Source organism: Petromyzon marinus, chromosome 31 (genome assembly GCF_048934315.1).
Source record: "Petromyzon marinus isolate PM22_M1 ecotype Great Lakes invasive population chromosome 31, UKy_Petmar_22M1.pri1.0, whole genome shotgun sequence".
Lineage (NCBI taxonomy): Eukaryota > Metazoa > Chordata > Hyperoartia > Petromyzontiformes > Petromyzontidae > Petromyzon > Petromyzon marinus.
This window is the reverse complement of record NC_133697.1, coordinates 2,406,336-2,432,208: the sequence shown is the minus strand read 5'-3', so window position 1 is coordinate 2,432,208 and position 25,873 is coordinate 2,406,336. Positions and strand designations below refer to the sequence as shown.

Genomic DNA, 25,873 nt, shown 5'->3' with positions numbered 1-25,873 from the left:
TGTGACTGTAACGGGTGTAAAGCAAACAAAAAACGCACTCTGAAGGGAAATTCCAGAGTAGCAGGGTATAACAAAGACAATTGAAGTAAGATTATTTGCTCGAGTCAAACTGACCATATCCTGTGATACAATTGTTTATACGTACTCTGAAGGGAATACCAGAGTCACAGGAGTCGAACTGATGCATTCTGGATACAACTGTTTTGATATGCACTCTGAAGTGAAATTCCAGAGATGCTCGTATTAAGAGTAATTTTTGAGTGGATTGCGGGATATTGGGAACTTGTACCAAAAAGGTCAGGCCGATCTGCTACAGAGCAAACAAATCAGGGAGACACATGGAAGGGGAGCTGTATTGATGACATTGGGACACTGCTTAAGAACTGGATAAAATGGGAGAAAAGCGAACACGATGTAAAAACATCAGGAATAGCTACGCTGAACTCAGACCCTCTCGCACAGACAGACAAACAGAGATTATGGGATGAGGAAAATTTCGGAAAAGAAACAGGTGGGACTGATAACCCCGAAGTCAGAGTGAGACAGAATATCAAAACTAAATCACCAGGAGATTATGTACTAATAACGCGAGAAAGGGCGGAGCCGAAGCTCCGAGGCAACTCTCCAGGAAAACGCACACCACGCACAGACGGCCGACACAAACATCGCGACAGGCACGACGCACCAGACAAATATAAATCAAAAACCCCACAAAAACCACCTAAGTATGAGCCATGGGGAAAACAGGAGTCACCGAGCAAAGTTGACCCACGTTACAGGCGCAAAATACACTACAAAAATCATGTTAAGCAACGCCACCGTGATGTTAATGACTCATCCGAATCTGACTCGGATGACGATGATCAACTTTCCGAATACTCGTTCAGTAGTAACACTCTGAACTTGATGGACAAAGCTCTCGTCAGAATTCCCTATTTTGATCCACACAATAAGAACAGGGACATTCACACTCACATCGCAACGGTAGAAGCAGAAGCAATGATCAGGGGTCTGAGGAAAACAGATGAAAAAGCGAGTTTGCTGAAACGCAGCTTGCATGGACAGTCCATATCATGGGTAAAGTCGCTACCATACGAGGTTCGGAACGATTTTAAAAAGCTGAGCCTGGCAGTGATTCGGAAGTTTGGAGAATATTTAACACTGTCTGAGGGATTTAACGCTGCAAAATCTATGACCCAGTGTGCAGACGAGGAACCTCGGGATTACCTCATGCGATTTAAAAGAGCGTACTATGCGGGCGATGTGGATCAGTATCACGAAGGTGACAAAAGGTTCAAAATTATGTTTTTTGGATCTTTGAGTCCAGAGATTACAGAAATTGTGGGAATGGTCTTGAATCCAGAGACAGCCTCCTTAGACCACATAGTGGATCGGGCACACATGGCTTGGCTGTACCGGGCTAAAAACAATGATTTCACAGCACACAGTGAACGGGACAAGGCAACCAGCCTATCAGACGAAAATAAAAAACATGTGAGGCATTTGATGCACGCAGGCCCACAGTGCAGAAAACAAAAAGCACCCACGGATTACCAACATAATTACATACACGGGTGGTCAAATAACAATTACACGAGACAATGGCACGCAGACCAGGAGCGATCGCAGCATGCAGGGACGCGTATTTGCGAGAATCGCAACGTGTGGAGACCACGAGCAAAGTCAGACCAGTGCTCAATTCCACGGCACACAGACCGAGAGCGTTCGCAGCGTGCAGAGACGCGTATTTGCGACAATCGCCACGGGTGGAAGCAAAGAGCAGGACCATATCTTCACCCAATGCAGCGGCACACAGCCGGCCAAAATTACCCACACAGATGGCGAGATAACAATTACGGTCGACAGTGGCACATAGAGAATGGGCGGCCACGACACACAAAGACACATAATCGCGAGAATCACGGCGTGTATAGGCCAAGAGCAGAATCACGCCGATTCCCCATTCCACGATACACAAGGGGCACACATGGCTTGGCTGTAACAAAGAGGGTGACATGGGCACGTGACAAATCGCTCACACTGGTTGAGAGGAAAATGACAGGGAAAGAGGTGTCCGCTGATCTGAAAAAAAAATCACAGCCCTTGGAAAAAATCAAGCAGGCTGGAGGTTACAAACAGAACCAAGAGGGGAACCATGATTGTGGAAAACTAAATGCGCCATGCACACGCTTTGATGTGGTGGGGAACGCGAGAGTCGCTCCCGTGGTGAACACACCTATTGAACAAGGAAAATTAACCATGAAGCGTGATCTAACAGGAAATGATAACCAACAGGATCGGGAGGAGAAACATGCTTGTTTGGTAAATGGAAACGCGATCAATTGTGTCGCAAAATTGCGTGAGAGTACAGTAAAAGTGCCAGGGAAACGCGTTACGGAGACAAAAATCCATGATGGATTGGGGAATGTGTGGAAATCCAGCACACGCAAAAACATGGAATCGAATCGAGGCACGGAATCAGATCGTGGTACGGAGTCAGCAAATCTGCACATGGCTGCGGAGAAGGCAAATGACCCCAACAGTCGAGCACGGAAACTCGTGTTGTGTACTAATCCTGGTGGCGCTCGACATGGCTTCACGCCACATAAACCCACAGGGAAGGCGAGGGATAAAAAAAATTACCGATACGAACCAAGGAACCGTGCTCATTTGGCTAAAGCCATACCGACGATGAACCAAAACGACGATGTGATGATGTTGCATGGAAAGGTCACAGGTTACTCGAAAATACCTGGTCATGAGAAAAATTATTCTGTACTTTTGACCAAACGTGGCAGTAAGGTTGCCAATAACTTGGTAAACATTAAACAAAGAGATGCCAGGAGGGAAACGGTGTACCACCGGGCTCGAAACCGCTATCCAGTGTTTCCCAGGCACTGAAACAAAAATCAAAGCAATAATTGATAAGACCCGATGTAACATGTTGCCTTAATTTTTCTCTTTTTCCTGTTCTTTTATTTTCTTATTTCAAATGTAATCATGCTAAGTTGTGACACGTACGCGCGCGTTGTAAGGAAAAATCACAAACTTGAAGACAATCGATAGTTCATGGTGGAAAAAGGCATTTTTCTTTAATATTAAAAATAACCGGTGGCAGACCACCGATCATTTTTAAAAGGGCGGAATGTTGTATACGGCCCTTTTTCCACAATTAATATCCATAAGAATATTTACGGATGCATACACCTAGATTTCTTTTTCCTTTCTTTCGTGACAAACAATATATATATTTTTTTAATGAATCAAACCAGTAAGCCAGAAACACGAAAAACCAGATGTTGGTCATAAACAGACCATTAAAGAATAAAGAAATAATAAAACTCTCAAGGCGAGGATGTAACAGCTATCGGCGAAAATCTCCAGATGAACAAGAGTTTGATGGGCCCCTTAGGAAAGGTCCCTCCGAGGTCAGAACACCAAGAGAGCAGACACCAGACGCCAACAGGGTAAATCGTATACATATTCTTTTCCTTATTTTCCAGTAAAACAACAAAAAAATTAAAAGGCAACAACAAGAATAAGATAAAATTAGCGATCCTAACGCTCACTCCAATTAAGAACAGGCCACCAGACACAACAGTGAATTATTATCCAATGATTAATTCGCTATCAAATGATTTTCACCTTTAATACTTTTACTGTTAAAACAAAGCTTGGAGCAAGAATACCGAGTCACATCAAAGGTTATCGAGAAGGAATGAGACAACGGGCAAACTTGCGAAAGAGTTTAAACAATATTCCAAGCAACCCCGACCACATTTGTCTCTCTCACAGCGCGGAGAAGCAGGAATTGCACCTTATCACAAGGGGCCATCTGGAAAAGCCAGCCGGGTTTGATGAGGAGACACACCCACCCCACACACGGCAACCAGGCAAAGAAAGTTTTAAAGAAAATTGCAAAATAATATTAATAATAACAACGTGTTAACCTTACACGACATTCCATTATAGAACCTTACAGAACCAAGGGATATGGATTCCAACAATCAAGAAACGGACCTCTTAAACTCAGGATGATAATTATTTTTCTTTTTAATAATTCCATCATAACAATTCGAACCTCGGTAAAACCGAGAGGTGTCGGGAGGACGCAGTTACAAACACGAGTCTTGGCGAACATGGGACCAAATGGTATTTGAGCAATATAAGTCAAAAGTATAAAGAGGTGCTCCCGGCCACCTTTGTCTTTCCCTGCAGAACGTGATAAAATGCATACGCTCGGAAGAGCATCTTCACTTGGAAATAAATCAAATACTATGAATCACAAGCAGGATCATAACTGTGTATGATAAGATACCAACTGTGATGTGAAATGTTAAACTTAAAAAAAATCTTAACCATTTCTTTGTGCGTCGGAACGCGTACGGAAAAGGGGGGGGGGAACCCGCCCCTCTCTCTGGGTGGAGGGATTAGACAACCAGACGCCACCAAGATGAATCGAGGTGTCTGTTGTCTTGATGTTTATGGCTTGAGGAAAGACCCGAACAGGGCCATGTCATAAATGACACACACACAAACATACACACTGACACCCGAACTCCCCCCCACCACCGACACACGAACCCCCCCCACCGACATACGATCAGATCAAAGATAGCTCCACCTCGTGAGGGGGAGCCGAGAAGGGGAGAGATTTTTGGCATAAAAAGGAGCCGTTTCAGCATTGAAACCAGCTCATCAGCCCTCGGGGCCAACTCATCAGCCCTCGGGGGCAGCTCAACAGAAGAAGACTCATCTCAACTCAGCTCAACAGAAGAAGACTCATCTCAACTCAGCTCAACAGAAGAAGACTCATCTCTACTCATCTCAGCAGAAGACCCGCTCAACTCATCTCAGCAGAAGAGCAGCCATCACCGACGCCGGAGACGTCTCTACAACTCGCCGAATTGGCGAGTGTCGCCAATTGGCGACCCGCTGCCGCTGTTAGCGGCCAGCGCCACCACGAGCGAATCGTGAGCCTGCAATCTACAACCGCCGACGACGGAGCACCAGCGCGCCGCTGCGGGCGTGCTTCTAACGCCGTCTACCAGACGGTCATCTCAGCTACAACAACGCATCTACTCGTTCACCAACGTCCGTCGAGTCCGAACCAACTACTGAAAGAAGAATCAACTGATACGTATGATACACTGCCCCCCCACTACACACAAACCAGACGTCTGCTTGACGCAAAGAATCGATTCTGAACATTGGCCTACTCTTACACCACTCACACCATTCAACACACACACACGGGTCATTAACAAAGCCTAAAAACCTCAAGCCATTGAACCATCCGTGATTGTGGAAACATCGCAACGACCGAGTGAATAATCCATCGTTTTTAAGAGTGTTCATAATTTTTCTCTGTAATATTGTGCTGGGGCTGTACTTCTAACCGCATAAATTACCAACTGACCCATTAACAAGGATTAATTCTTGGCTCCTCACCACGGAGCGCCGCTCGCGGGGATAGAGAGCTTGTTCAACCGGTTCCCTGTCAGGGGTCTGGCCACAATCAATTAAAAGATTGGCCCGAGATAAGGATCTCAAAAGGAAACATCGCCACCCATTGAGTCGCGTTGAGAAGTTGATTAGGAATACTTGAGTCGTTCGTTAATATTTGTCTTTCTGCATAATCTTGCCGGTATCCACGAATGAAATAACGAATTCAAACGCATATTTGTGCCTCCAAGAATAATACCGGTTGGAGTGCCCTGTCAACGAGTAGCGTTGCATAATAATCAGTCATCCTATTGTTAACAACGTGACAATAATTGCATTAAGGGCCGCGCATGATCAGTGACCGAATGCTGTTTTGTGTGACGATTCAAGTAACGAAGCTTTGTGGCCATCGAGTGGTGTTGATAAGGCAATTAGAAGTATTACAGTCGAACGCTTTAAATTCATAATCGTTATGAATCAATGAACGAACATCAACGTGGTACTGTGCTGACGATTTCAAGCATAATAACTTCGCATATCAGAATGTATTAAGGATTGGATACGAATCAAAGACCAAGTGCCGTGTTGTGTAACAATTCAAGCATACGAGTTTGCATATTATAAAGTTAAGGTTTGATAGAATAGTTCGCATGTTTTTAATCTCTCTCTCAACAACCGATCGATTGCGTTACGCGTCGGGAATTAACCACAGGTGCCGCTATCGAGGTGAAACAACGCAATCGTGATGGTATCGTGTTAACGCTGTGTTGAAATTCCAAAATCCCGAGATTGAGTTTTTCATATTATCCAAAAATTAAAGTTAGCTAGAAATAAAATTGATTAAAGCAGAAGGTTTGTGTGTGATTCTTCCTGAAATTCTGCATAATATTGTTCTGCGTATGAGATCTGAATCCTGGGGACCTATCATAAGCACACTATCACCACATGATCCATAACATACATAATCCGTAATGTTCAATCGAGAGTAATCGTATCCTTATCGATAATACGGAATTGAAGAGCAGAGTCGAATCGTCTCTCTCTCATTCACGCTCACAACGCCTGCGTCACTGCATACGATTAATTGCGTTATCCCAATTCATAACACAATCCTCGTCACCGAGGCTCGACCTGATAATCCATAACGACCTGCATTATCATAACCACGCCCACTCGCATAAATTAATACGATTATCTCTCGAATCAGCATAATTTATGCACATAATTACACTAATTAACATAATTTCGGATAAATTATGCAAATCTCAAATTTCATTTAATTTTCATTATTTTCATCAATTTTCATAACACCTATATATACAACAACAGCACGAGATTTCACTTCGTTAAAGTATTGAAAGGGGACGGACACAGTAATCTATTGCAGGCTGGTACACTCAGTTTACAACTTCGTTCCTACCAGTATTATATGTATCCATATATATAATTTGTATGCGGACACATCTTATGAATGAAACGATGCGATACACGTACTTAATAGGTTCAAGTATTAAGCATGATAGAGTTAACCGTAAACAAATTCAGCGGCAAGCTGATTCCGCCACTATCAATGTATTATTTATAATCATCATTTGAGGGACATAATTTGTTATAAGAAATCATAGTGATAGCCTTGAGCTCATGATTGATATCCCACGCGCCTATACGGTGTATATATTAATTTAACCGCCTATTCGGGCAAATGCCTAGAAATATGTGCGTGAATAACTCAGTCTCTTAGTTTGCAAAATGCGAACGTATTTTCAGCTTGAGCTTTAAACAGCGTTTAATAGTTAATGTATTTCACCGAAATCAGCCGTTTACTGTACATTATGTAGACATGGTTTCACAACGCTTAAATACAACACGGACTTGTGATATTGCAAAATATGAGCAGAGGGGTATAGAAAATGAACTTGGTCGCTTAAGCCTTGCGACTCATGATAGCCGTGACTGGCAAACGAAGGTCGCCGTAACAGGCATGCGGACTTTAAAGGACACACAAGTTAGCTTTTTCATGCGAAAGTGGTGGCTCTGAAAAGAGCCTTTATGTTGTGCTTTGAGGGCCGAGCTGGGCGATCAAGCGCGCTCGCCACGAATGCGGCGGGCGAGCTGAATGTCCTTGGGCATGATGGTGACGCGCTTGGCGTGGATGGCGCACAGGTTGGTGTCCTCGAAGAGCGCAACAAGGTACGCTTCGCTGGCCTCCTGCAGAGCCATGACAGCGGAGCTCTGGAAGCGCAGATCGGTCTTGAAGTCCTGCGCGATCTCCCTGACGAGGCGCTGGAAGGGCAGTTTGCGGATGAGCAACTCGGTGGACTTCTGGTAGCGGCGGATCTCGCGCAGAGCGACGGTGCCGGGCCTGTAGCGGTGAGGCTTCTTGACGCCGCCCGTGGCCGGAGCGCTCTTTCGGGCTGCCTTTGTGGCGAGCTGCTTGCGTGGAGCCTTGCCGCCCGTGGACTTACGAGCCGTCTGCTTGGTGCGAGCCATGGCTTGGTGAGAGCAAAGATTTTCTCACAGGCGGGGAGAAGACGGCTTATGTAGCGCAGAGCGCGCGTTCACTGGTCAGCGGAGTCGTGACGTGCGAAGGGGCGCGTGCTGGTTGGTTGGCAGTGTGCACTGATCTCGAGTCGTGAACTCTTCTTAATAAACAAAATGTGCATAGTTTGTATCATTTCAGAATGCCGCATCACAATGCAGTAGTACCTTTGAGCGCCGTTGATGTCTTTAACGGATTTTCTTTTCTCAAGCAAAAACCTTTCCGAAAACAACTTTACAGTGCTCTGCATCAATCTAAATAAAGTGAAGAAACTGCACTTTATTGGAAACAATAATACGCAAAAATGCCGGAAAGAGGTGATCACAGGCATATATATATCTATTATCTTGGCATTGAGATGATCATCAGTTATACTGCACGAGTCATCCATGCTAGGCGCTTACTTTTATATATACGTGCAAAATGTTAGTTCGTGCCCGAAAATACATTTAAACTAGGTTGTATTTCACTTGTAATAAATAAAAATCACGATCACTGAAGCATAAATTCGCCCCATGAGAAATTGTCGCCTATTCCGACATCGCGTTCACACTATGCTTTGCCGTGACACCCAGTAATTAAATATATTGCATTGCAAGGTTATGGCGCCACATCCAATGTTATATCTGGATCGGCTGCAGATGAAATCAATGGTGAATATGTGGCATAAATATTATTGCTTTTTTTCACGTGGGTACAGGTAAAAATGCGCTGGATCTCTCCATTTCACTCAATGAACGATGTCCGCGTGAACTGAGAGCGGGGCCGCTGCTGCATTCGGCAGCAGCAGACGGCGCCTCGCGTCACCGCGAGTACCGAGCGCCCGGCTGCGACTCAAGCCCGGTCTACGCTGATGAGAAATCGGCGCTCAATGCCAAAACCCTGGACAAGTGCTCTATGTTTGAAGTTTCGTCTTGCGCTCCTGCTAACACTGGCACAAGCAGGTTCGGAGATGTGGGTGGCTCTGAAAAGAGCCTTTGTAATTAATGGTCGAGTCGAGGCTTCACTTGGAGCTCGTGTACTTGGTGACGGCCTTGGTGCCCTCCGACACGGCGTGCTTGGCCAGCTCGCCGGGGAGCAGCAGTCGCACTGCGGTCTGGATCTCCCGAGAGGTGATGGTGGAGCGCTTGTTGTAGTGCGCCAAGCGGGACGCCTCGGAAGCGATGCGCTCGAAGATGTCGTTGACGAACGAGTTCATGATGCTCATGGCCTTGGACGAGATGCCGGTATCGGGGTGCACCTGCTTCATCACCTTGTAGATGTAAATTGCGTAGCTCTCCTTCCTGCGGTGGCGTCGCTTCTTGCCATCCTTGCGCGTAGCCTTGGTCACGGCCTTCTTGGAGCCCTTCTTGGGGGCAGGAACCTTTGCCGGCCCAGCGCTCTTTGATGCGGGAGGATCGGGCATGTCGACGCGTACAGAAAGGACGAGAACAAGTGTGCCTGTAGGCCGTGCGTTGATCTGCATTTATAGTAGGCGAGATGCAAATCAGAGGATCGTGGTGCGCGGCGCTGCGGAGTGGCTCTTTCAGTACCATCCCTCTCCATCAGCGTCCAATGAGAAACGCGGAAGCGATGTTCACTTTAATATCGTTATTTTTTTACTGCAAAAAAGACTTGTGAATATAACACAATGTAATGTCCAAACATGTATATTAGTGAATGGAAGCCATGGCATTGCCTTTGTTTTAAAAAGGATGACTAGAAAACCCAATACAGTATAGTGTTTTTTTGCGTGGCTTTTTTTTGCTTCTTTTTTTTGTTTCACAACTCGTCTAATACAGCACGGGCGTTTGATTAACGCAATTTGGAAAAAATACAAGCGCTCGGTGTAGAAAAATAACTTCGCTGTTGTGCTGTATTTTACGGGTGGATATTAGCATTCTGGCGCGCTCCGTCAATTAGGACGAATGTGCTGTAAGATTGTGGCGCCAAATGCTCTACGTAATATCGGAATCGGCTGTAGCTGAAAATAATTCACGCAAAAATACCAGAAATGTGTACTGTATTAACGCGTTCAAGAATTGCGCCTTGTTAAATGTGACGTGTCTTGAATATTGTGATTTATTTCATTCATTTGGAAGCAGATGAAGATTCGCTAACTCAACCAGCAAAGGATCTCTGCGTGAACCTCAGTTCTCAGTTTCATTTATTTGGTAAAGCCCTGTGAGCCATTCGGCTCTTGAATCGGGTGCAACCGCAAAACGCAAAACACATGAACAAGAAAACATCGTAACCGAGCAGAGCGGCAGCAGACGGCACTTCGAGGCACCGCGCGTCCACGAGAAGAGCCCGGTCCACGCTCACGAGGAATTGGCGCGCAACAACCCATTTATAAAGTTTATTTCGTGAACGGTTTGGTAACACTGGCGCGCAAGCAGTTTAGAAGAGGTGGGTGGCTCTGAAAAAGAGCCTTTGGGTTGGTTTAATGTGCGAGAGATGGGCACTCAGCCTCCGAAGCCGTAGAGAGTGCGGCCCTGGCGCTTGAGGGCGTAGACCACGTCCATGGCGGTGACGGTCTTGCGCTTGGCGTGCTCCGTGTAGGTGACGGCGTCACGGATGACGTTCTCAAGGAAGACCTTCAGGACGCCGCGGGTCTCTTCGTAGATGAGGCCCGAGATGCGCTTCACACCGCCGCGGCGAGCGAGGCGGCGGATGGCGGGCTTGGTGATTCCCTGGATGTTGTCGCGCAGCACCTTACGATGGCGTTTTGCGCCTCCCTTACCGAGCCCCTTACCGCCTTTCCCGCGTCCAGACATGGCGACTAACTCTGCAACTGCTGACAAAGCTCGCGAGAAATGGCGCGCCCATCCTGCAGCAGCCGCATTTATACCCGGAGCGTTGTGACGTCACAGACCACCTCTGCCCTCCGCGATGGCTCCGCCTTAAACCTCTGACCTTTAACTCTGTGACGAAGTAAACCCTCCACCGTCGTCAATAACACTTCCTTAAAATGTATGAGACGTTTCGGGCAATGACCCTTCTTCGAAGCACTCTGTAATGATTTCGGCACACACGCAGCGAACGCGAGAGGGACGCGATCTGTTGCAAGATTGCACGTGGAGTGAATAAGGTCTTGTTTTCAAGTAGAACAAGATGAACTAACTTTTAAATCGTGTGCAGCTAATCGGCTTCCAACACAATAGTTGAGTGAATGTCACCAACTAGTCCCAAAGTAAGAAAGTCATTTAATAATAGGGTTTTTCCCCTTTTTTTCTTGCAACAAAACTGAAACCTTATTACAAGGATTCATGTATGCATTAACCACAATACCTGCAGTCAAAATGCAAACAAAAAACATACTATGATAATATATAAAACATTTTGGTACTGGCAAAGGAGGTCTAATGATGAAGATAAGAAAGACATTGCAAAAAACAATGCGATAATTACGAATGTAAATTATTTTTAATTGATACGTTTAGATGGTGCACTGCAATTTTTACAAAACAAAAAAATAGTGAAAAGGCGGAACGAGCGAAAGGAGGCAAATTGAGTAAAGCTGTCTGGAATAAATACATTTTTAGACTAAATACCATATTTGGCACCAGTAACATGATGACGGAATGAAGACGTGCAACATAATCAAAATTGGAGTTTCGTCAAGAATGCATCGATTTTGAATCTGGATTTAGATTAGAATCGGCAGCGAGAATGCGGACGTCGCTGAGATTACTCTGCACTCAGTTCGAGTGAGGGAGCTGCCACCTGCCTCGCCTGTGTTTATGATGCCTGCTTTCGGGCTCGATTACTCCCATCACATCAATGCTTAAAACACATCGAGTGGTTAAATGTCATCAAGTTAATTTGGCGAATGTACGTAACTTATCCAATCTACACATCCTCACGACTGCACCAACCGTCGAGCTCCTTGATCAGGGCCGAGGCACGGCGAGCAACCATCGCCACGCCGTAAATGGGTTTGACTTACAGAATATGGCACGCATTCAGCTTCAATGTAATACACTGTCAGGTGTTAACGATTAACTAATTGAAGCGCAGCAACATCTGGTTCACTTTTTGAACTAAGTGGGTGGCTCTGAAAAGAGCCGTTAGGGTGGAGGGAATCGCGCATCGTCCGATCGGATTCACTTTTTTAGCGCAGTCCCTTTTAAGCCCTCCATCGCTCATTTCCGAAAAAAAACTTCGGTCAATTCGTGCGCGTGTACTGTAAGGTGATGGCGTCAAATAGCCTATGTAATCTGACCGCTCAAAAATAACGTTTTTTTTTCTGAAAAAGACAATACTTTCTTAAAATACTAACGCCCTCAATTAATTCTAAACCATGTTTTATGATTGATGCAATGTTGGAATGCTGCTCAAACACCGTTCCCAAATTAGAGAAAAGGGGTATCTATAATGAGCAGAGCATTCGTTTAATTGCGAGTCATTTGGGACGAGGGCCACGAGACGACGGTGTCCTTACTAATAACACAACCCCTGTGTACGACTGAACGAGCTCTTTGCAAGCAAGTGGGTGGCTCTGAAAAGAGCCGTTGTTGTGGTGGTAGAGGCGGCGGCGCGTTCACTTCTTTGCCTGAGAGGTCTTCTTGGGCAGCAGCACGGCCTGGATGTTTGGCAACACACCGCCCTGGGCGATGGTCACGCCGCCCATGAGCTTGTTCAGCTCCTCGTCGTTGCGCACGGCGAGCTGCAAGTGTCGGGGGATGATCCTCGTCTTCTTGTTGTCGCGGGCGGCATTGCCAGCCAGCTCGAGGATCTCGGCAGAGAGGTACTCGAGCACGGCTGCCAGGTAGACGGGAGCACCAGCGCCGACCCGCTGGGCGTAATTGCCCTTGCGGAGCAGCCTGTGAACGCGGCCCACGGGGAACTGCAGGCCTGCGCGGGAAGAGCGGGACTTTGCCTTTGCGCGAGATTTGCCACCGGTCTTGCCGCGTCCTGACATGGTTAGGGGACCGAGAATACTAAAAGAACCGGGGACTAAGCAAGAACGAGTTGTGATGATCATCCGCACCCCCTTGAGCGACTTTTATAGCTGAGAAGAGGATCGTAGAGCGCGTCGCTGCTGAATGGCTCCTCTCGGTCGGTCCCGCCCTCTCCTGAGAGACCAATGAAAAGCCGGGACGTGAGGATTCGATGTTGACTTTAAACAGGTCCCTGCAGGGTGGGCTGGTAGGAACATTGGAATTTTGCGCAATTTTATTTTTACACCCCAACAGTGTTGTATACGGCCCTTTTTCCACAATTAATATCCATAAGAATATTTACGGATGCATACACCTAGATTTCTTTTTCCTTTCTTTCGTGACAAACAATATATATATTTTTTTAATGAATCAAACCAGTAAGCCAGAAACACGAAAAACCAGATGTTGGTCATAAACAGACCATTAAAGAATAAAGAAATAATAAAACTCTCAAGGCGAGGATGTAACAGCTATCGGCGAAAATCTCCAGATGAACAAGAGTTTGATGGGCCCCTTAGGAAAGGTCCCTCCGAGGTCAGAACACCAAGAGAGCAGACACCAGACGCCAACAGGGTAAATCGTATACATATTCTTTTCCTTATTTTCCAGTAAAACAACAAAAAAATTAAAAGGCAACAACAAGAATAAGATAAAATTAGCGATCCTAACGCTCACTCCAATTAAGAACAGGCCACCAGACACAACAGTGAATTATTATCCAATGATTAATTCGCTATCAAATGATTTTCACCTTTAATACTTTTACTGTTAAAACAAAGCTTGGAGCAAGAATACCGAGTCACATCAAAGGTTATCGAGAAGGAATGAGACAACGGGCAAACTTGCGAAAGAGTTTAAACAATATTCCAAGCAACCCCGACCACATTTGTCTCTCTCACAGCGCGGAGAAGCAGGAATTGCACCTTATCACAAGGGGCCATCTGGAAAAGCCAGCCGGGTTTGATGAGGAGACACACCCACCCCACACACGGCAACCAGGCAAAGAAAGTTTTAAAGAAAATTGCAAAATAATATTAATAATAACAACGTGTTAACCTTACACGACATTCCATTATAGAACCTTACAGAACCAAGGGATATGGATTCCAACAATCAAGAAACGGACCTCTTAAACTCAGGATGATAATTATTTTTCTTTTTAATAATTCCATCATAACAATTCGAACCTCGGTAAAACCGAGAGGTGTCGGGAGGACGCAGTTACAAACACGAGTCTTGGCGAACATGGGACCAAATGGTATTTGAGCAATATAAGTCAAAAGTATAAAGAGGTGCTCCCGGCCACCTTTGTCTTTCCCTGCAGAACGTGATAAAATGCATACGCTCGGAAGAGCATCTTCACTTGGAAATAAATCAAATACTATGAATCACAAGCAGGATCATAACTGTGTATGATAAGATACCAACTGTGATGTGAAATGTTAAACTTAAAAAAAATCTTAACCATTTCTTTGTGCGTCGGAACGCGTACGGAAAAGGGGGGGGGAACCCGCCCCTCTCTCTGGGTGGAGGGATTAGACAACCAGACGCCACCAAGATGAATCGAGGTGTCTGTTGTCTTGATGTTTATGGCTTGAGGAAAGACCCGAACAGGGCCATGTCATAAATGACACACACACAAACATACACACTGACACCCGAACTCCCCCCCACCACCGACACACGAACCCCCCCCACCGACATACGATCAGATCAAAGATAGCTCCACCTCGTGAGGGGGAGCCGAGAAGGGGAGAGATTTTTGGCATAAAAAGGAGCCGTTTCAGCATTGAAACCAGCTCATCAGCCCTCGGGGCCAACTCATCAGCCCTCGGGGGCAGCTCAACAGAAGAAGACTCATCTCAACTCAGCTCAACAGAAGAAGACTCATCTCAACTCAGCTCAACAGAAGAAGACTCATCTCTACTCATCTCAGCAGAAGACCCGCTCAACTCATCTCAGCAGAAGAGCAGCCATCACCGACGCCGGAGACGTCTCTACAACTCGCCGAATTGGCGAGTGTCGCCAATTGGCGACCCGCTGCCGCTGTTAGCGGCCAGCGCCACCACGAGCGAATCGTGAGCCTGCAATCTACAACCGCCGACGACGGAGCACCAGCGCGCCGCTGCGGGCGTGCTTCTAACGCCGTCTACCAGACGGTCATCTCAGCTACAACAACGCATCTACTCGTTCACCAACGTCCGTCGAGTCCGAACCAACTACTGAAAGAAGAATCAACTGATACGTATGATACACTGCCCCCCCACTACACACAAACCAGACGTCTGCTTGACGCAAAGAATCGATTCTGAACATTGGCCTACTCTTACACCACTCACACCATTCAACACACACACACGGGTCATTAACAAAGCCTAAAAACCTCAAGCCATTGAACCATCCGTGATTGTGGAAACATCGCAACGACCGAGTGAATAATCCATCGTTTTTAAGAGTGTTCATAATTTTTCTCTGTAATATTGTGCTGGGGCTGTACTTCTAACCGCATAAATTACCAACTGACCCATTAACAAGGATTAATTCTTGGCTCCTCACCACGGAGCGCCGCTCGCGGGGATAGAGAGCTTGTTCAACCGGTTCCCTGTCAGGGGTCTGGCCACAATCAATTAAAAGATTGGCCCGAGATAAGGATCTCAAAAGGAAACATCGCCACCCATTGAGTCGCGTTGAGAAGTTGATTAGGAATACTTGAGTCGTTCGTTAATATTTGTCTTTCTGCATAATCTTGCCGGTATCCACGAATGAAATAACGAATTCAAACGCATATTTGTGCCTCCAAGAATAATACCGGTTGGAGTGCCCTGTCAACGAGTAGCGTTGCATAATAATCAGTCATCCTATTGTTAACAACGTGACAATAATTGCATTAAGGGCCGCGCATGATCAGTGACCGAATGCTGTTTTGTGTGACGATTCAAGTAACGAAGCTTTGTGGCCATCGAGTGGTGTTGATAAGGCAATTAGAAGTATTACAGTCGAACGCTTTAAATTCATAATCGTTATGAATCAATGAACGAACATCAATGTGGTACTGTGCTGACGATTTCAAGCATAATAACTTCGCATATCAGAATGTATTAAGGATTGGATACGAATCAAAGACCAAGTGCCGTGTTGTGTAACAATTCAAGCATACGAGTTTGCATATTATAAAGTTAAGGTTTGATAGAATAGTTCGCATGTTTTTAATCTCTCTCTCAACAACCGATCGATTGCGTTACGCGTCGGGAATTAACCACAGGTGCCGCTATCGAGGTGAAACAACGCAATCGTGATGGTATCGTGTTAACGCTGTGTTGAAATTCCAAAATCCCGAGATTGAGTTTTTCATATTATCCAAAAATTAAAGTTAGCTAGAAATAAAAATGATTAACGCAGAAGGTTTGTGTGTGATTCTTCCTGAAATTCTGCATAATATTGTTCTGCGTATGAGATCTGAATCCTGGGGACCTATCATAAGCACACTATCACCACATGATCCATAACACACATAATCCGTAATGTTCAATCGAGAGTAATCGTATCCTTATCGATAATACGGAATTGAAGAGCAGAGTCGAATCGTCTCTCTCTCATTCACGCTCACAACGCCTGCGTCACTGCATACGATTAATTGCGTTATTCCAATTCATAACACAATCCTCGTCACCGAGGCTCGACCTGATAATCCATAACGACCTGCATTATCATAACCACGCCCACTCGCATAAATTAATACGATTATCTCTCGAATCAGCATAATTTATGCACATAATTACACTAATTAACATAATTTCGGATAAATTATGCAAATCTCAAATTTCATTTAATTTTCATTATTTTCATCAATTTTCATAACACCTATATATACAACAACAGCACGAGATTTCACTTCGTTAAAGTATTGAAAGGGGACGGACACAGTAATCTATTGCAGGCTGGTACACTCAGTTTACAACTTCGTTCCTACCAGTATTATATGTATCCATATATATATAATTTGTATGCGGACACATCTTATGAATGAAACGATGCGATACACGTACTTAATAGGTTCAAGTATTAAGCATGATAGAGTTAACCGTAAACAAATTCAGCGGCAAGCTGATTCCGCCACTATCAATGTATTATTTATAATCATCATTTGAGGGACATAATTTGTTATAAGAAATCATAGTGATAGCCTTGAGCTCATGATTGATATCCCACGCGCCTATACGGTGTATATATTAATTTAACCGCCTATTCGGGCAAATGCCTAGAAATATGTGCGTGAATAACTCAGTCTCTTAGTTTGCAAAATGCGAACGTATTTTCAGCTTGAGCTTTAAACAGCGTTTAATAGTTAATGTATTTCACCGAAATCAGCCGTTTACTGTACATTATGTAGACATGGTTTCACAACGCTTAAATACAACACGGACTTGTGATATTGCAAAATATGAGCAGAGGGGTATAGAAAATGAACTTGGTCGCTTAAGCCTTGCGACTCATGATAGCCGTGACTGGCAAACGAAGGTCGCCGTTAACAGGCATGCGGACTTTAAAGGACACACAAGTTAGCTTTTTCATGCGAAAGTGGTGGCTCTGAAAAGAGCCTTTATGTTGTGCTTTGAGGGCCGAGCTGGGCGATCAAGCGCGCTCGCCACGAATGCGGCGGGCGAGCTGAATGTCCTTGGGCATGATGGTGACGCGCTTGGCGTGGATGGCGCACAGGTTGGTGTCCTCGAAGAGCGCAACAAGGTACGCTTCGCTGGCCTCCTGCAGAGCCATGACAGCGGAGCTCTGGAAGCGCAGATCGGTCTTGAAGTCCTGCGCGATCTCCCTGACGAGGCGCTGGAAGGGCAGTTTGCGGATGAGCAACTCGGTGGACTTCTGGTAGCGGCGGATCTCGCGCAGAGCGACGGTGCCGGGCCTGTAGCGGTGAGGCTTCTTGACGCCGCCCGTGGCCGGAGCGCTCTTTCGGGCTGCCTTTGTGGCGAGCTGCTTGCGTGGAGCCTTGCCGCCCGTGGACTTACGAGCCGTCTGCTTGGTGCGAGCCATGGCTTGGTGAGAGCAAAGATTTTCTCACAGGCGGGGAGAAGACGGCTTATGTAGCGCAGAGCGCGCGTTCACTGGTCAGCGGAGTCGTGACGTGCGAAGGGGCGCGTGCTGGTTGGTTGGCAGTGTGCACTGATCTCGAGTCGTGAACTCTTCTTAATAAACAAAATGTGCATAGTTTGTATCATTTCAGAATGCCGCATCACAATGCAGTAGTACCTTTGAGCGCCGTTGATGTCTTTAACGGATTTTCTTTTCTCAAGCAAAAACCTTTCCGAAAACAACTTTACAGTGCTCTGCATCAATCTAAATAAAGTGAAGAAACTGCACTTTATTGGAAACAATAATACGCAAAAATGCCGGAAAGAGGTGATCACAGGCATATATATATCTATTATCTTGGCATTGAGATGATCATCAGTTATACTGCACGAGTCATCCATGCTAGGCGCTTACTTTTATATATACGTGCAAAATGTTAGTTCGTGCCCGAAAATACATTTAAACTAGGTTGTATTTCACTTGTAATAAATAAAAATCACGATCACTGAAGCATAAATTCGCCCCATGAGAAATTGTCGCCTATTCCGACATCGCGTTCACACTATGCTTTGCCGTGACACCCAGTAATTAAATATATTGCATTGCAAGGTTATGGCGCCACATCCAATGTTATATCTGGATCGGCTGCAGATGAAATCAATGGTGAATATGTGGCATAAATATTATTGCTTTTTTTCACGTGGGTACAGGTAAAAATGCGCTGGATCTCTCCATTTCACTCAATGAACGATGTCCGCGTGAACTGAGAGCGGGGCCGCTGCTGCATTCGGCAGCAGCAGACGGCGCCTCGCGTCACCGCGAGTACCGAGCGCCCGGCTGCGACTCAAGCCCGGTCTACGCTGATGAGAAATCGGCGCTCAATGCCAAAACCCTGGACAAGTGCTCTATGTTTGAAGTTTCGTCTTGCGCTCCTGCTAACACTGGCACAAGCAGGTTCGGAGATGTGGGTGGCTCTGAAAAGAGCCTTTGTAATTAATGGTCGAGTCGAGGCTTCACTTGGAGCTCGTGTACTTGGTGACGGCCTTGGTGCCCTCCGACACGGCGTGCTTGGCCAGCTCGCCGGGGAGCAGCAGTCGCACTGCGGTCTGGATCTCCCGAGAGGTGATGGTGGAGCGCTTGTTGTAGTGCGCCAAGCGGGACGCCTCGGAAGCGATGCGCTCGAAGATGTCGTTGACGAACGAGTTCATGATGCTCATGGCCTTGGACGAGATGCCGGTATCGGGGTGCACCTGCTTCATCACCTTGTAGATGTAAATTGCGTAGCTCTCCTTCCTGCGGTGGCGTCGCTTCTTGCCATCCTTGCGCGTAGCCTTGGTCACGGCCTTCTTGGAGCCCTTCTTGGGGGCAGGAACCTTTGCCGGCCCAGCGCTCTTTGATGCGGGAGGATCGGGCATGTCGACGCGTACAGAAAGGACGAGAACAAGTGTGCCTGTAGGCCGTGCGTTGATCTGCATTTATAGTAGGCGAGATGCAAATCAGAGGATCGTGGTGCGCGGCGCTGCGGAGTGGCTCTTTCAGTACCATCCCTCTCCATCAGCGTCCAATGAGAAACGCGGAAGCGATGTTCACTTTAATATCGTTATTTTTTTACTGCAAAAAAGACTTGTGAATATAACACAATGTAATGTCCAAACATGTATATTAGTGAATGGAAGCCATGGCATTGCCTTTGTTTTAAAAAGGATGACTAGAAAACCCAATACAGTATAGTGTTTTTTTGCGTGGCTTTTTTTTGCTTCTTTTTTTTGTTTCACAACTCGTCTAATACAGCACGGGCGTTTGATTAACGCAATTTGGAAAAAATACAAGCGCTCGGTGTAGAAAAATAACTTCGCTGTTGTGCTGTATTTTACGGGTGGATATTAGCATTCTGGCGCGCTCCGTCAATTAGGACGAATGTGCTGTAAGATTGTGGCGCCAAATGCTCTACGTAATATCGGAATCGGCTGTAGCTGAAAATAATTCACGCAAAAATACCAGAAATGTGTACTGTATTAACGCGTTCAAGAATTGCGCCTTGTTAAATGTGACGTGTCTTGAATATTGTGATTTATTTCATTCATTTGGAAGCAGATGAAGATTCGCTAACTCAACCAGCAAAGGATCTCTGCGTGAACCTCAGTTCTCAGTTTCATTTATTTGGTAAAGCCCTGTGAGCCATTCGGCTCTTGAATCGGGTGCAACCGCAAAACACATGAACAAGAAAACATCGTAACCGAGCAGAGCGGCAGCAGACGGCACTTCGAGGCACCGCGCGTCCACGAGAAGAGCCCGGTCCACGCTCACGAGGAATTGGCGCGCAACAACCCATTTATAAAGTTTATTTCGTGAACGGTTTGGTAACACTGGCGCGCAAGCAGTTTAGAAGAGGTGGGTGGCTCTGAAAAAGAGCCTTTGGGTTGGTTTAATGTGCGAGAGATGGGCACTCAGCCTCCGAAGCCGTAGAGAGTGCGGCCCTGGCGCTTGAGGGCGTAGACCACGTCCATGGCGGTGACGGTCTTGCGCTTGGCGTGCTCCGTGTAGGTGACGGCGTCACGGATGACGTTCTCAAGGAAGACCTTCAGGACGCCGCGGGTCTCTTCGTAGATGAGGCCCGAGATGCGCTTCACACCGCCGCGGCGAGCGAGGCGGCGGATGGCGGGCTTGGTGATTCCCTGGATGTTGTCGCGCAGCACCTTACGATGGCGTTTTGCGCCTCCCTTACCGAGCCCCTTACCGCCTTTCCCGCGTCCAGACATGGCGACTAACTCTGCAACTGCTGACAAAGCTCGCGAGAAATGGCGCGCCCATCCTGCAGCAGCCGCATTTATACCCGGAGCGTTGTGACGTCACAGACCACCTCTGCCCTCCGCGATGGCTCCGCCTTAAACCTCTGACCTTTAACTCTGTGACGAAGTAAACCCTCCACCGTCGTCAATAACACTTCCTTAAAATGTATGAGACGTTTCGGGCAATGACCCTTCTTCGAAGCACTCTGTAATGATTTCGGCACACACGCAGCGAACGCGAGAGGGACGCGATCTGTTGCAAGATTGCACGTGGAGTGAATAAGGTCTTGTTTTCAAGTAGAACAAGATGAACTAACTTTTAAATCGTGTGCAGCTAATCGGCTTCCAACACAATAGTTGAGTGAATGTCACCAACTAGTCCCAAAGTAAGAAAGTCATTTAATAATAGGGTTTTTCCCCTTTTTTTCTTGCAACAAAACTGAAACCTTATTACAAGGATTCATGTATGCATTAACCACAATACCTGCAGTCAAAATGCAAACAAAAAACATACTATGATAATATATAAAACATTTTGGTACTGGCAAAGGAGGTCTAATGATGAAGATAAGAAAGACATTGCAAAAAACAATGCGATAATTACGAATGTAAATTATTTTTAATTGATACGTTTAGATGGTGCACTGCAATTTTTACAAAACAAAAAAATAGTGAAAAGGCGGAACGAGCGAAAGGAGGCAAATTGAGTAAAGCTGTCTGGAATAAATACATTTTTAGACTAAATACCATATTTGGCACCAGTAACATGATGACGGAATGAAGACGTGCAACATAATCAAAATTGGAGTTTCGTCAAGAATGCATCGATTTTGAATCTGGATTTAGATTAGAATCGGCAGCGAGAATGCGGACGTCGCTGAGATTACTCTGCACTCAGTTCGAGTGAGGGAGCTGCCACCTGCCTCGCCTGTGTTTATGATGCCTGCTTTCGGGCTCGATTACTCCCATCACATCAATGCTTAAAACACATCGAGTGGTTAAATGTCATCAAGTTAATTTGGCGAATGTACGTAACTTATCCAATCTACACATCCTCACGACTGCACCAACCGTCGAGCTCCTTGATCAGGGCCGAGGCACGGCGAGCAACCATCGCCACGCCGTAAATGGGTTTGACTTACAGAATATGGCACGCATTCAGCTTCAATGTAATACACTGTCAGGTGTTAACGATTAACTAATTGAAGCGCAGCAACATCTGGTTCACTTTTTGAACTAAGTGGGTGGCTCTGAAAAGAGCCGTTAGGGTGGAGGGAATCGCGCATCGTCCGATCGGATTCACTTTTTTAGCGCAGTCCCTTTTAAGCCCTCCATCGCTCATTTCCGAAAAAAAACTTCGGTCAATTCGTGCGCGTGTACTGTAAGGTGATGGCGTCAAATAGCCTATGTAATCTGACCGCTCAAAAATAACGTTTTTTTTTCTGAAAAAGACAATACTTTCTTAAAATACTAACGCCCTCAATTAATTCTAAACCATGTTTTATGATTGATGCAATGTTGGAATGCTGCTCAAACACCGTTCCCAAATTAGAGAAAAGGGGTATCTATAATGAGCAGAGCATTCGTTTAATTGCGAGTCATTTGGGACGAGGGCCACGAGACGACGGTGTCCTTACTAATAACACAACCCCTGTGTACGACTGAACGAGCTCTTTGCAAGCAAGTGGGTGGCTCTGAAAAGAGCCGTTGTTGTGGTGGTAGAGGCGGCGGCGCGTTCACTTCTTTGCCTGAGAGGTCTTCTTGGGCAGCAGCACGGCCTGGATGTTTGGCAACACACCGCCCTGGGCGATGGTCACGCCGCCCATGAGCTTGTTCAGCTCCTCGTCGTTGCGCACGGCGAGCTGCAAGTGTCGGGGGATGATCCTCGTCTTCTTGTTGTCGCGGGCGGCATTGCCAGCCAGCTCGAGGATCTCGGCAGAGAGGTACTCGAGCACGGCTGCCAGGTAGACGGGAGCACCAGCGCCGACCCGCTGGGCGTAATTGCCCTTGCGGAGCAGCCTGTGAACGCGGCCCACGGGGAACTGCAGGCCTGCGCGGGAAGAGCGGGACTTTGCCTTTGCGCGAGATTTGCCACCGGTCTTGCCGCGTCCTGACATGGTTAGGGGACCGAGAATACTAAAAGAACCGGGGACTAAGCAAGAACGAGTTGTGATGATCATCCGCACCCCCTTGAGCGACTTTTATAGCTGAGAAGAGGATCGTAGAGCGCGTCGCTGCTGAATGGCTCCTCTCGGTCGGTCCCGCCCTCTCCTGAGAGACCAATGAAAAGCCGGGACGTGAGGATTCGATGTTGACTTTAAACAGGTCCCTGCAGGGTGGGCTGGTAGGAACATTGGAATTTTGCGCAATTTTATTTTTACACCCCAACAGTGTTGTATACGGCCCTTTTTCCACAATTAATATCCATAAGAATATTTACGGATGCATACACCTAGATTTCTTTTTCCTTTCTTTCGTGACAAACAATATATATATTTTTTTAATGAATCAAACCAGTAAGCCAGAAACACGAAAAACCAGATGTTGGTCATAAACAGACCATTAAAGAATAAAGAAATAATAAAACTCTCAAGGCGAGGATGTAACAGCTATCGGCGAAAATCTCCAGATGAACAAGAGTTTGATGGGCCCCTTAGGAAAGGTCCCTCCGAGGTCAGAACACCAAGAGAGCAGACACCAGACGCCAACAGGGTAAATCGTATACATATTCTTTTCCTTATTTTCCAGTAAAACAACAAAAAAATTAAAAGGCAACAACAAGAATAAGATAAAATTAGCGATCCTAACGCTCACTCCAATTAAGAACAGGCCACCAGACACAACAGTGAATTATTATCCAATGATTAATTCGCTATCAAATGATTTTCACCTTTAATACTTTTACTGTTAAAACAAAGCTTGGAGCAAGAATACCGAGTCACATCAAAGGTTATCGAGAAGGAATGAGACAACGGGCAAACTTGCGAAAGAGTTTAAACAATATTCCAAGCAACCCCGACCACATTTGTCTCTCTCACAGCGCGGAGAAGCAGGAATTGCACCTTATCACAAGGGGCCATCTGGAAAAGCCAGCCGGGTTTGATGAGGAGACACACCCACCCCACACACGGCAACCAGGCAAAGAAAGTTTTAAAGAAAATTGCAAAATAATATTAATAATAACAACGTGTTAACCTTACACGACATTCCATTATAGAACCTTACAGAACCAAGGGATATGGATTCCAACAATCAAGAAACGGACCTCTTAAACTCAGGATGATAATTATTTTTCTTTTTAATAATTCCATCATAACAATTCGAACCTCGGTAAAACCGAGAGGTGTCGGGAGGACGCAGTTACAAACACGAGTCTTGGCGAACATGGGACCAAATGGTATTTGAGCAATATAAGTCAAAAGTATAAAGAGGTGCTCCCGGCCACCTTTGTCTTTCCCTGCAGAACGTGATAAAATGCATACGCTCGGAAGAGCATCTTCACTTGGAAATAAATCAAATACTATGAATCACAAGCAGGATCATAACTGTGTATGATAAGATACCAACTGTGATGTGAAATGTTAAACTTAAAAAAAATCTTAACCATTTCTTTGTGCGTCGGAACGCGTACGGAAAAGGGGGGGGGAACCCGCCCCTCTCTCTGGGTGGAAGGATTAGACAACCAGACGCCACCAAGATGAATCGAGGTGTCTGTTGTCTTGATGTTTATGGCTTGAGGAAAGACCCGAACAGGGCCATGTCATAAATGACACACACACAAACATACACACTGACACCCGAACTCCCCCCCACCACCGACACACGAACCCCCCCCACCGACATACGATCAGATCAAAGATAGCTCCACCTCGTGAGGGGGAGCCGAGAAGGGGAGAGATTTTTGGCATAAAAAGGAGCCGTTTCAGCATTGAAACCAGCTCATCAGCCCTCGGGGCCAACTCATCAGCCCTCGGGGGCAGCTCAACAGAAGAAGACTCATCTCAACTCAGCTCAACAGAAGAAGACTCATCTCAACTCAGCTCAACAGAAGAAGACTCATCTCTACTCATCTCAGCAGAAGACCCGCTCAACTCATCTCAGCAGAAGAGCAGCCATCACCGACGCCAGAGACGTCTCTACAACTCGCCGAATTGGCGAGTGTCGCCAATTGGCGACCCGCTGCCGCTGTTAGCGGCCAGCGCCACCACGAGCGAATCGTGAGCCTGCAATCTACAACCGCCGACGACGGAGCACCAGCGCGCCGCTGCGGGCGTGCTTCTAACGCCGTCTACCAGACGGTCATCTCAGCTACAACAACGCATCTACTCGTTCACCAACGTCCGTCGAGTCCGAACCAACTACTGAAAGAAGAATCAACTGATACGTATGATACACTGCCCCCCCACTACACACAAACCAGACGTCTGCTTGACGCAAAGAATCGATTCTGAACATTGGCCTACTCTTACACCACTCACACCATTCAACACACACACACGGGTCATTAACAAAGCCTAAAAACCTCAAGCCATTGAACCATCCGTGATTGTGGAAACATCGCAACGACCGAGTGAATAATCCATCGTTTTTAAGAGTGTTCATAATTTTTCTCTGTAATATTGTGCTGGGGCTGTACTTCTAACCGCATAAATTACCAACTGACCCATTAACAAGGATTAATTCTTGGCTCCTCACCACGGAGCGCCGCTCGCGGGGATAGAGAGCTTGTTCAACCGGTTCCCTGTCAGGGGTCTGGCCACAATCAATTAAAAGATTGGCCCGAGATAAGGATCTCAAAAGGAAACATCGCCACCCATTGAGTCGCGTTGAGAAGTTGATTAGGAATACTTGAGTCGTTCGTTAATATTTGTCTTTCTGCATAATCTTGCCGGTATCCACGAATGAAATAACGAATTCAAACGCATATTTGTGCCTCCAAGAATAATACCGGTTGGAGTGCCCTGTCAACGAGTAGCGTTGCATAATAATCAGTCATCCTATTGTTAACAACGTGACAATAATTGCATTAAGGGCCGCGCATGATCAGTGACCGAATGCTGTTTTGTGTGACGATTCAAGTAACGAAGCTTTGT

General features: G+C 46.2%; 8 protein-coding genes across 8 annotated transcripts; all 8 read right to left on the bottom strand.

Annotated features, from left to right (window-relative positions):
- Nucleotides 1-7,467: 7,467 nt before the first annotated feature.
- Nucleotides 7,468-8,442, bottom strand: LOC142929552 (histone H3). Its single transcript, XM_076070975.1, has one exon. It carries the CDS (start codon nt 7,933-7,935, stop codon nt 7,525-7,527), a length of 411 nt encoding a protein of 136 aa, XP_075927090.1. The 5' UTR covers nt 7,936-8,442; the 3' UTR covers nt 7,468-7,524.
- A 16-nt stretch (nt 8,443-8,458) lies between these two features.
- Nucleotides 8,459-9,470, bottom strand: LOC142929550 (histone H2B type 3-B-like). Its single transcript, XM_076070973.1, has one exon. It carries the CDS (start codon nt 9,447-9,449, stop codon nt 8,988-8,990), a length of 462 nt encoding a protein of 153 aa, XP_075927088.1. The 5' UTR covers nt 9,450-9,470; the 3' UTR covers nt 8,459-8,987.
- Nucleotides 9,471-10,113: 643 nt separating this feature from the next.
- On the bottom strand, nt 10,114-10,855 carry LOC142929555 (histone H4). Its single transcript, XM_076070978.1, has one exon. The coding sequence runs from the start codon at nt 10,738-10,740 to the stop codon at nt 10,429-10,431; it is 312 nt and encodes a 103-aa protein (XP_075927093.1). The 5' UTR covers nt 10,741-10,855; the 3' UTR covers nt 10,114-10,428.
- Nucleotides 10,856-12,478: 1,623 nt separating this feature from the next.
- Nucleotides 12,479-12,942, bottom strand: LOC142929553 (histone H2A). Its single transcript, XM_076070976.1, has one exon. The coding sequence runs from the start codon at nt 12,885-12,887 to the stop codon at nt 12,507-12,509; it is 381 nt and encodes a 126-aa protein (XP_075927091.1). The 5' UTR covers nt 12,888-12,942; the 3' UTR covers nt 12,479-12,506.
- Nucleotides 12,943-17,496: 4,554 nt separating this feature from the next.
- Nucleotides 17,497-18,459, bottom strand: LOC142929551 (histone H3). The gene has a single exon (XM_076070974.1). The coding sequence runs from the start codon at nt 17,950-17,952 to the stop codon at nt 17,542-17,544; it is 411 nt and encodes a 136-aa protein (XP_075927089.1). The 5' UTR covers nt 17,953-18,459; the 3' UTR covers nt 17,497-17,541.
- A 17-nt stretch (nt 18,460-18,476) lies between these two features.
- LOC142929549 (histone H2B type 3-B-like) lies at nt 18,477-19,486 on the bottom strand. Its single transcript, XM_076070972.1, has one exon. The coding sequence runs from the start codon at nt 19,464-19,466 to the stop codon at nt 19,005-19,007; it is 462 nt and encodes a 153-aa protein (XP_075927087.1). The 5' UTR covers nt 19,467-19,486; the 3' UTR covers nt 18,477-19,004.
- Nucleotides 19,487-20,116: 630 nt separating this feature from the next.
- On the bottom strand, nt 20,117-20,865 carry LOC142929556 (histone H4). The gene has a single exon (XM_076070979.1). It carries the CDS (start codon nt 20,748-20,750, stop codon nt 20,439-20,441), a length of 312 nt encoding a protein of 103 aa, XP_075927094.1. The 5' UTR covers nt 20,751-20,865; the 3' UTR covers nt 20,117-20,438.
- A 1,623-nt stretch (nt 20,866-22,488) lies between these two features.
- Nucleotides 22,489-22,952, bottom strand: LOC142929554 (histone H2A). The gene has a single exon (XM_076070977.1). The coding sequence runs from the start codon at nt 22,895-22,897 to the stop codon at nt 22,517-22,519; it is 381 nt and encodes a 126-aa protein (XP_075927092.1). The 5' UTR covers nt 22,898-22,952; the 3' UTR covers nt 22,489-22,516.
- Nucleotides 22,953-25,873: the final 2,921 nt, after the last annotated feature.

Bases quoted from the DNA above. Each gene is read 5' to 3' on its own strand.
- LOC142929552 (XM_076070975.1), bottom strand. From the start codon at position 7,935: ATGGCTCGCACCAAGCAGACGGCTCGTAAGTCCACGGGCGGCAAGGCT.
- LOC142929550 (XM_076070973.1), bottom strand. From the start codon at position 9,449: ATGCAGATCAACGCACGGCCTACAGGCACACTTGTTCTCGTCCTTTCT.
- LOC142929555 (XM_076070978.1), bottom strand. From the start codon at position 10,740: ATGTCTGGACGCGGGAAAGGCGGTAAGGGGCTCGGTAAGGGAGGCGCA.
- LOC142929553 (XM_076070976.1), bottom strand. From the start codon at position 12,887: ATGTCAGGACGCGGCAAGACCGGTGGCAAATCTCGCGCAAAGGCAAAG.
- LOC142929551 (XM_076070974.1), bottom strand. From the start codon at position 17,952: ATGGCTCGCACCAAGCAGACGGCTCGTAAGTCCACGGGCGGCAAGGCT.
- LOC142929549 (XM_076070972.1), bottom strand. From the start codon at position 19,466: ATGCAGATCAACGCACGGCCTACAGGCACACTTGTTCTCGTCCTTTCT.
- LOC142929556 (XM_076070979.1), bottom strand. From the start codon at position 20,750: ATGTCTGGACGCGGGAAAGGCGGTAAGGGGCTCGGTAAGGGAGGCGCA.
- LOC142929554 (XM_076070977.1), bottom strand. From the start codon at position 22,897: ATGTCAGGACGCGGCAAGACCGGTGGCAAATCTCGCGCAAAGGCAAAG.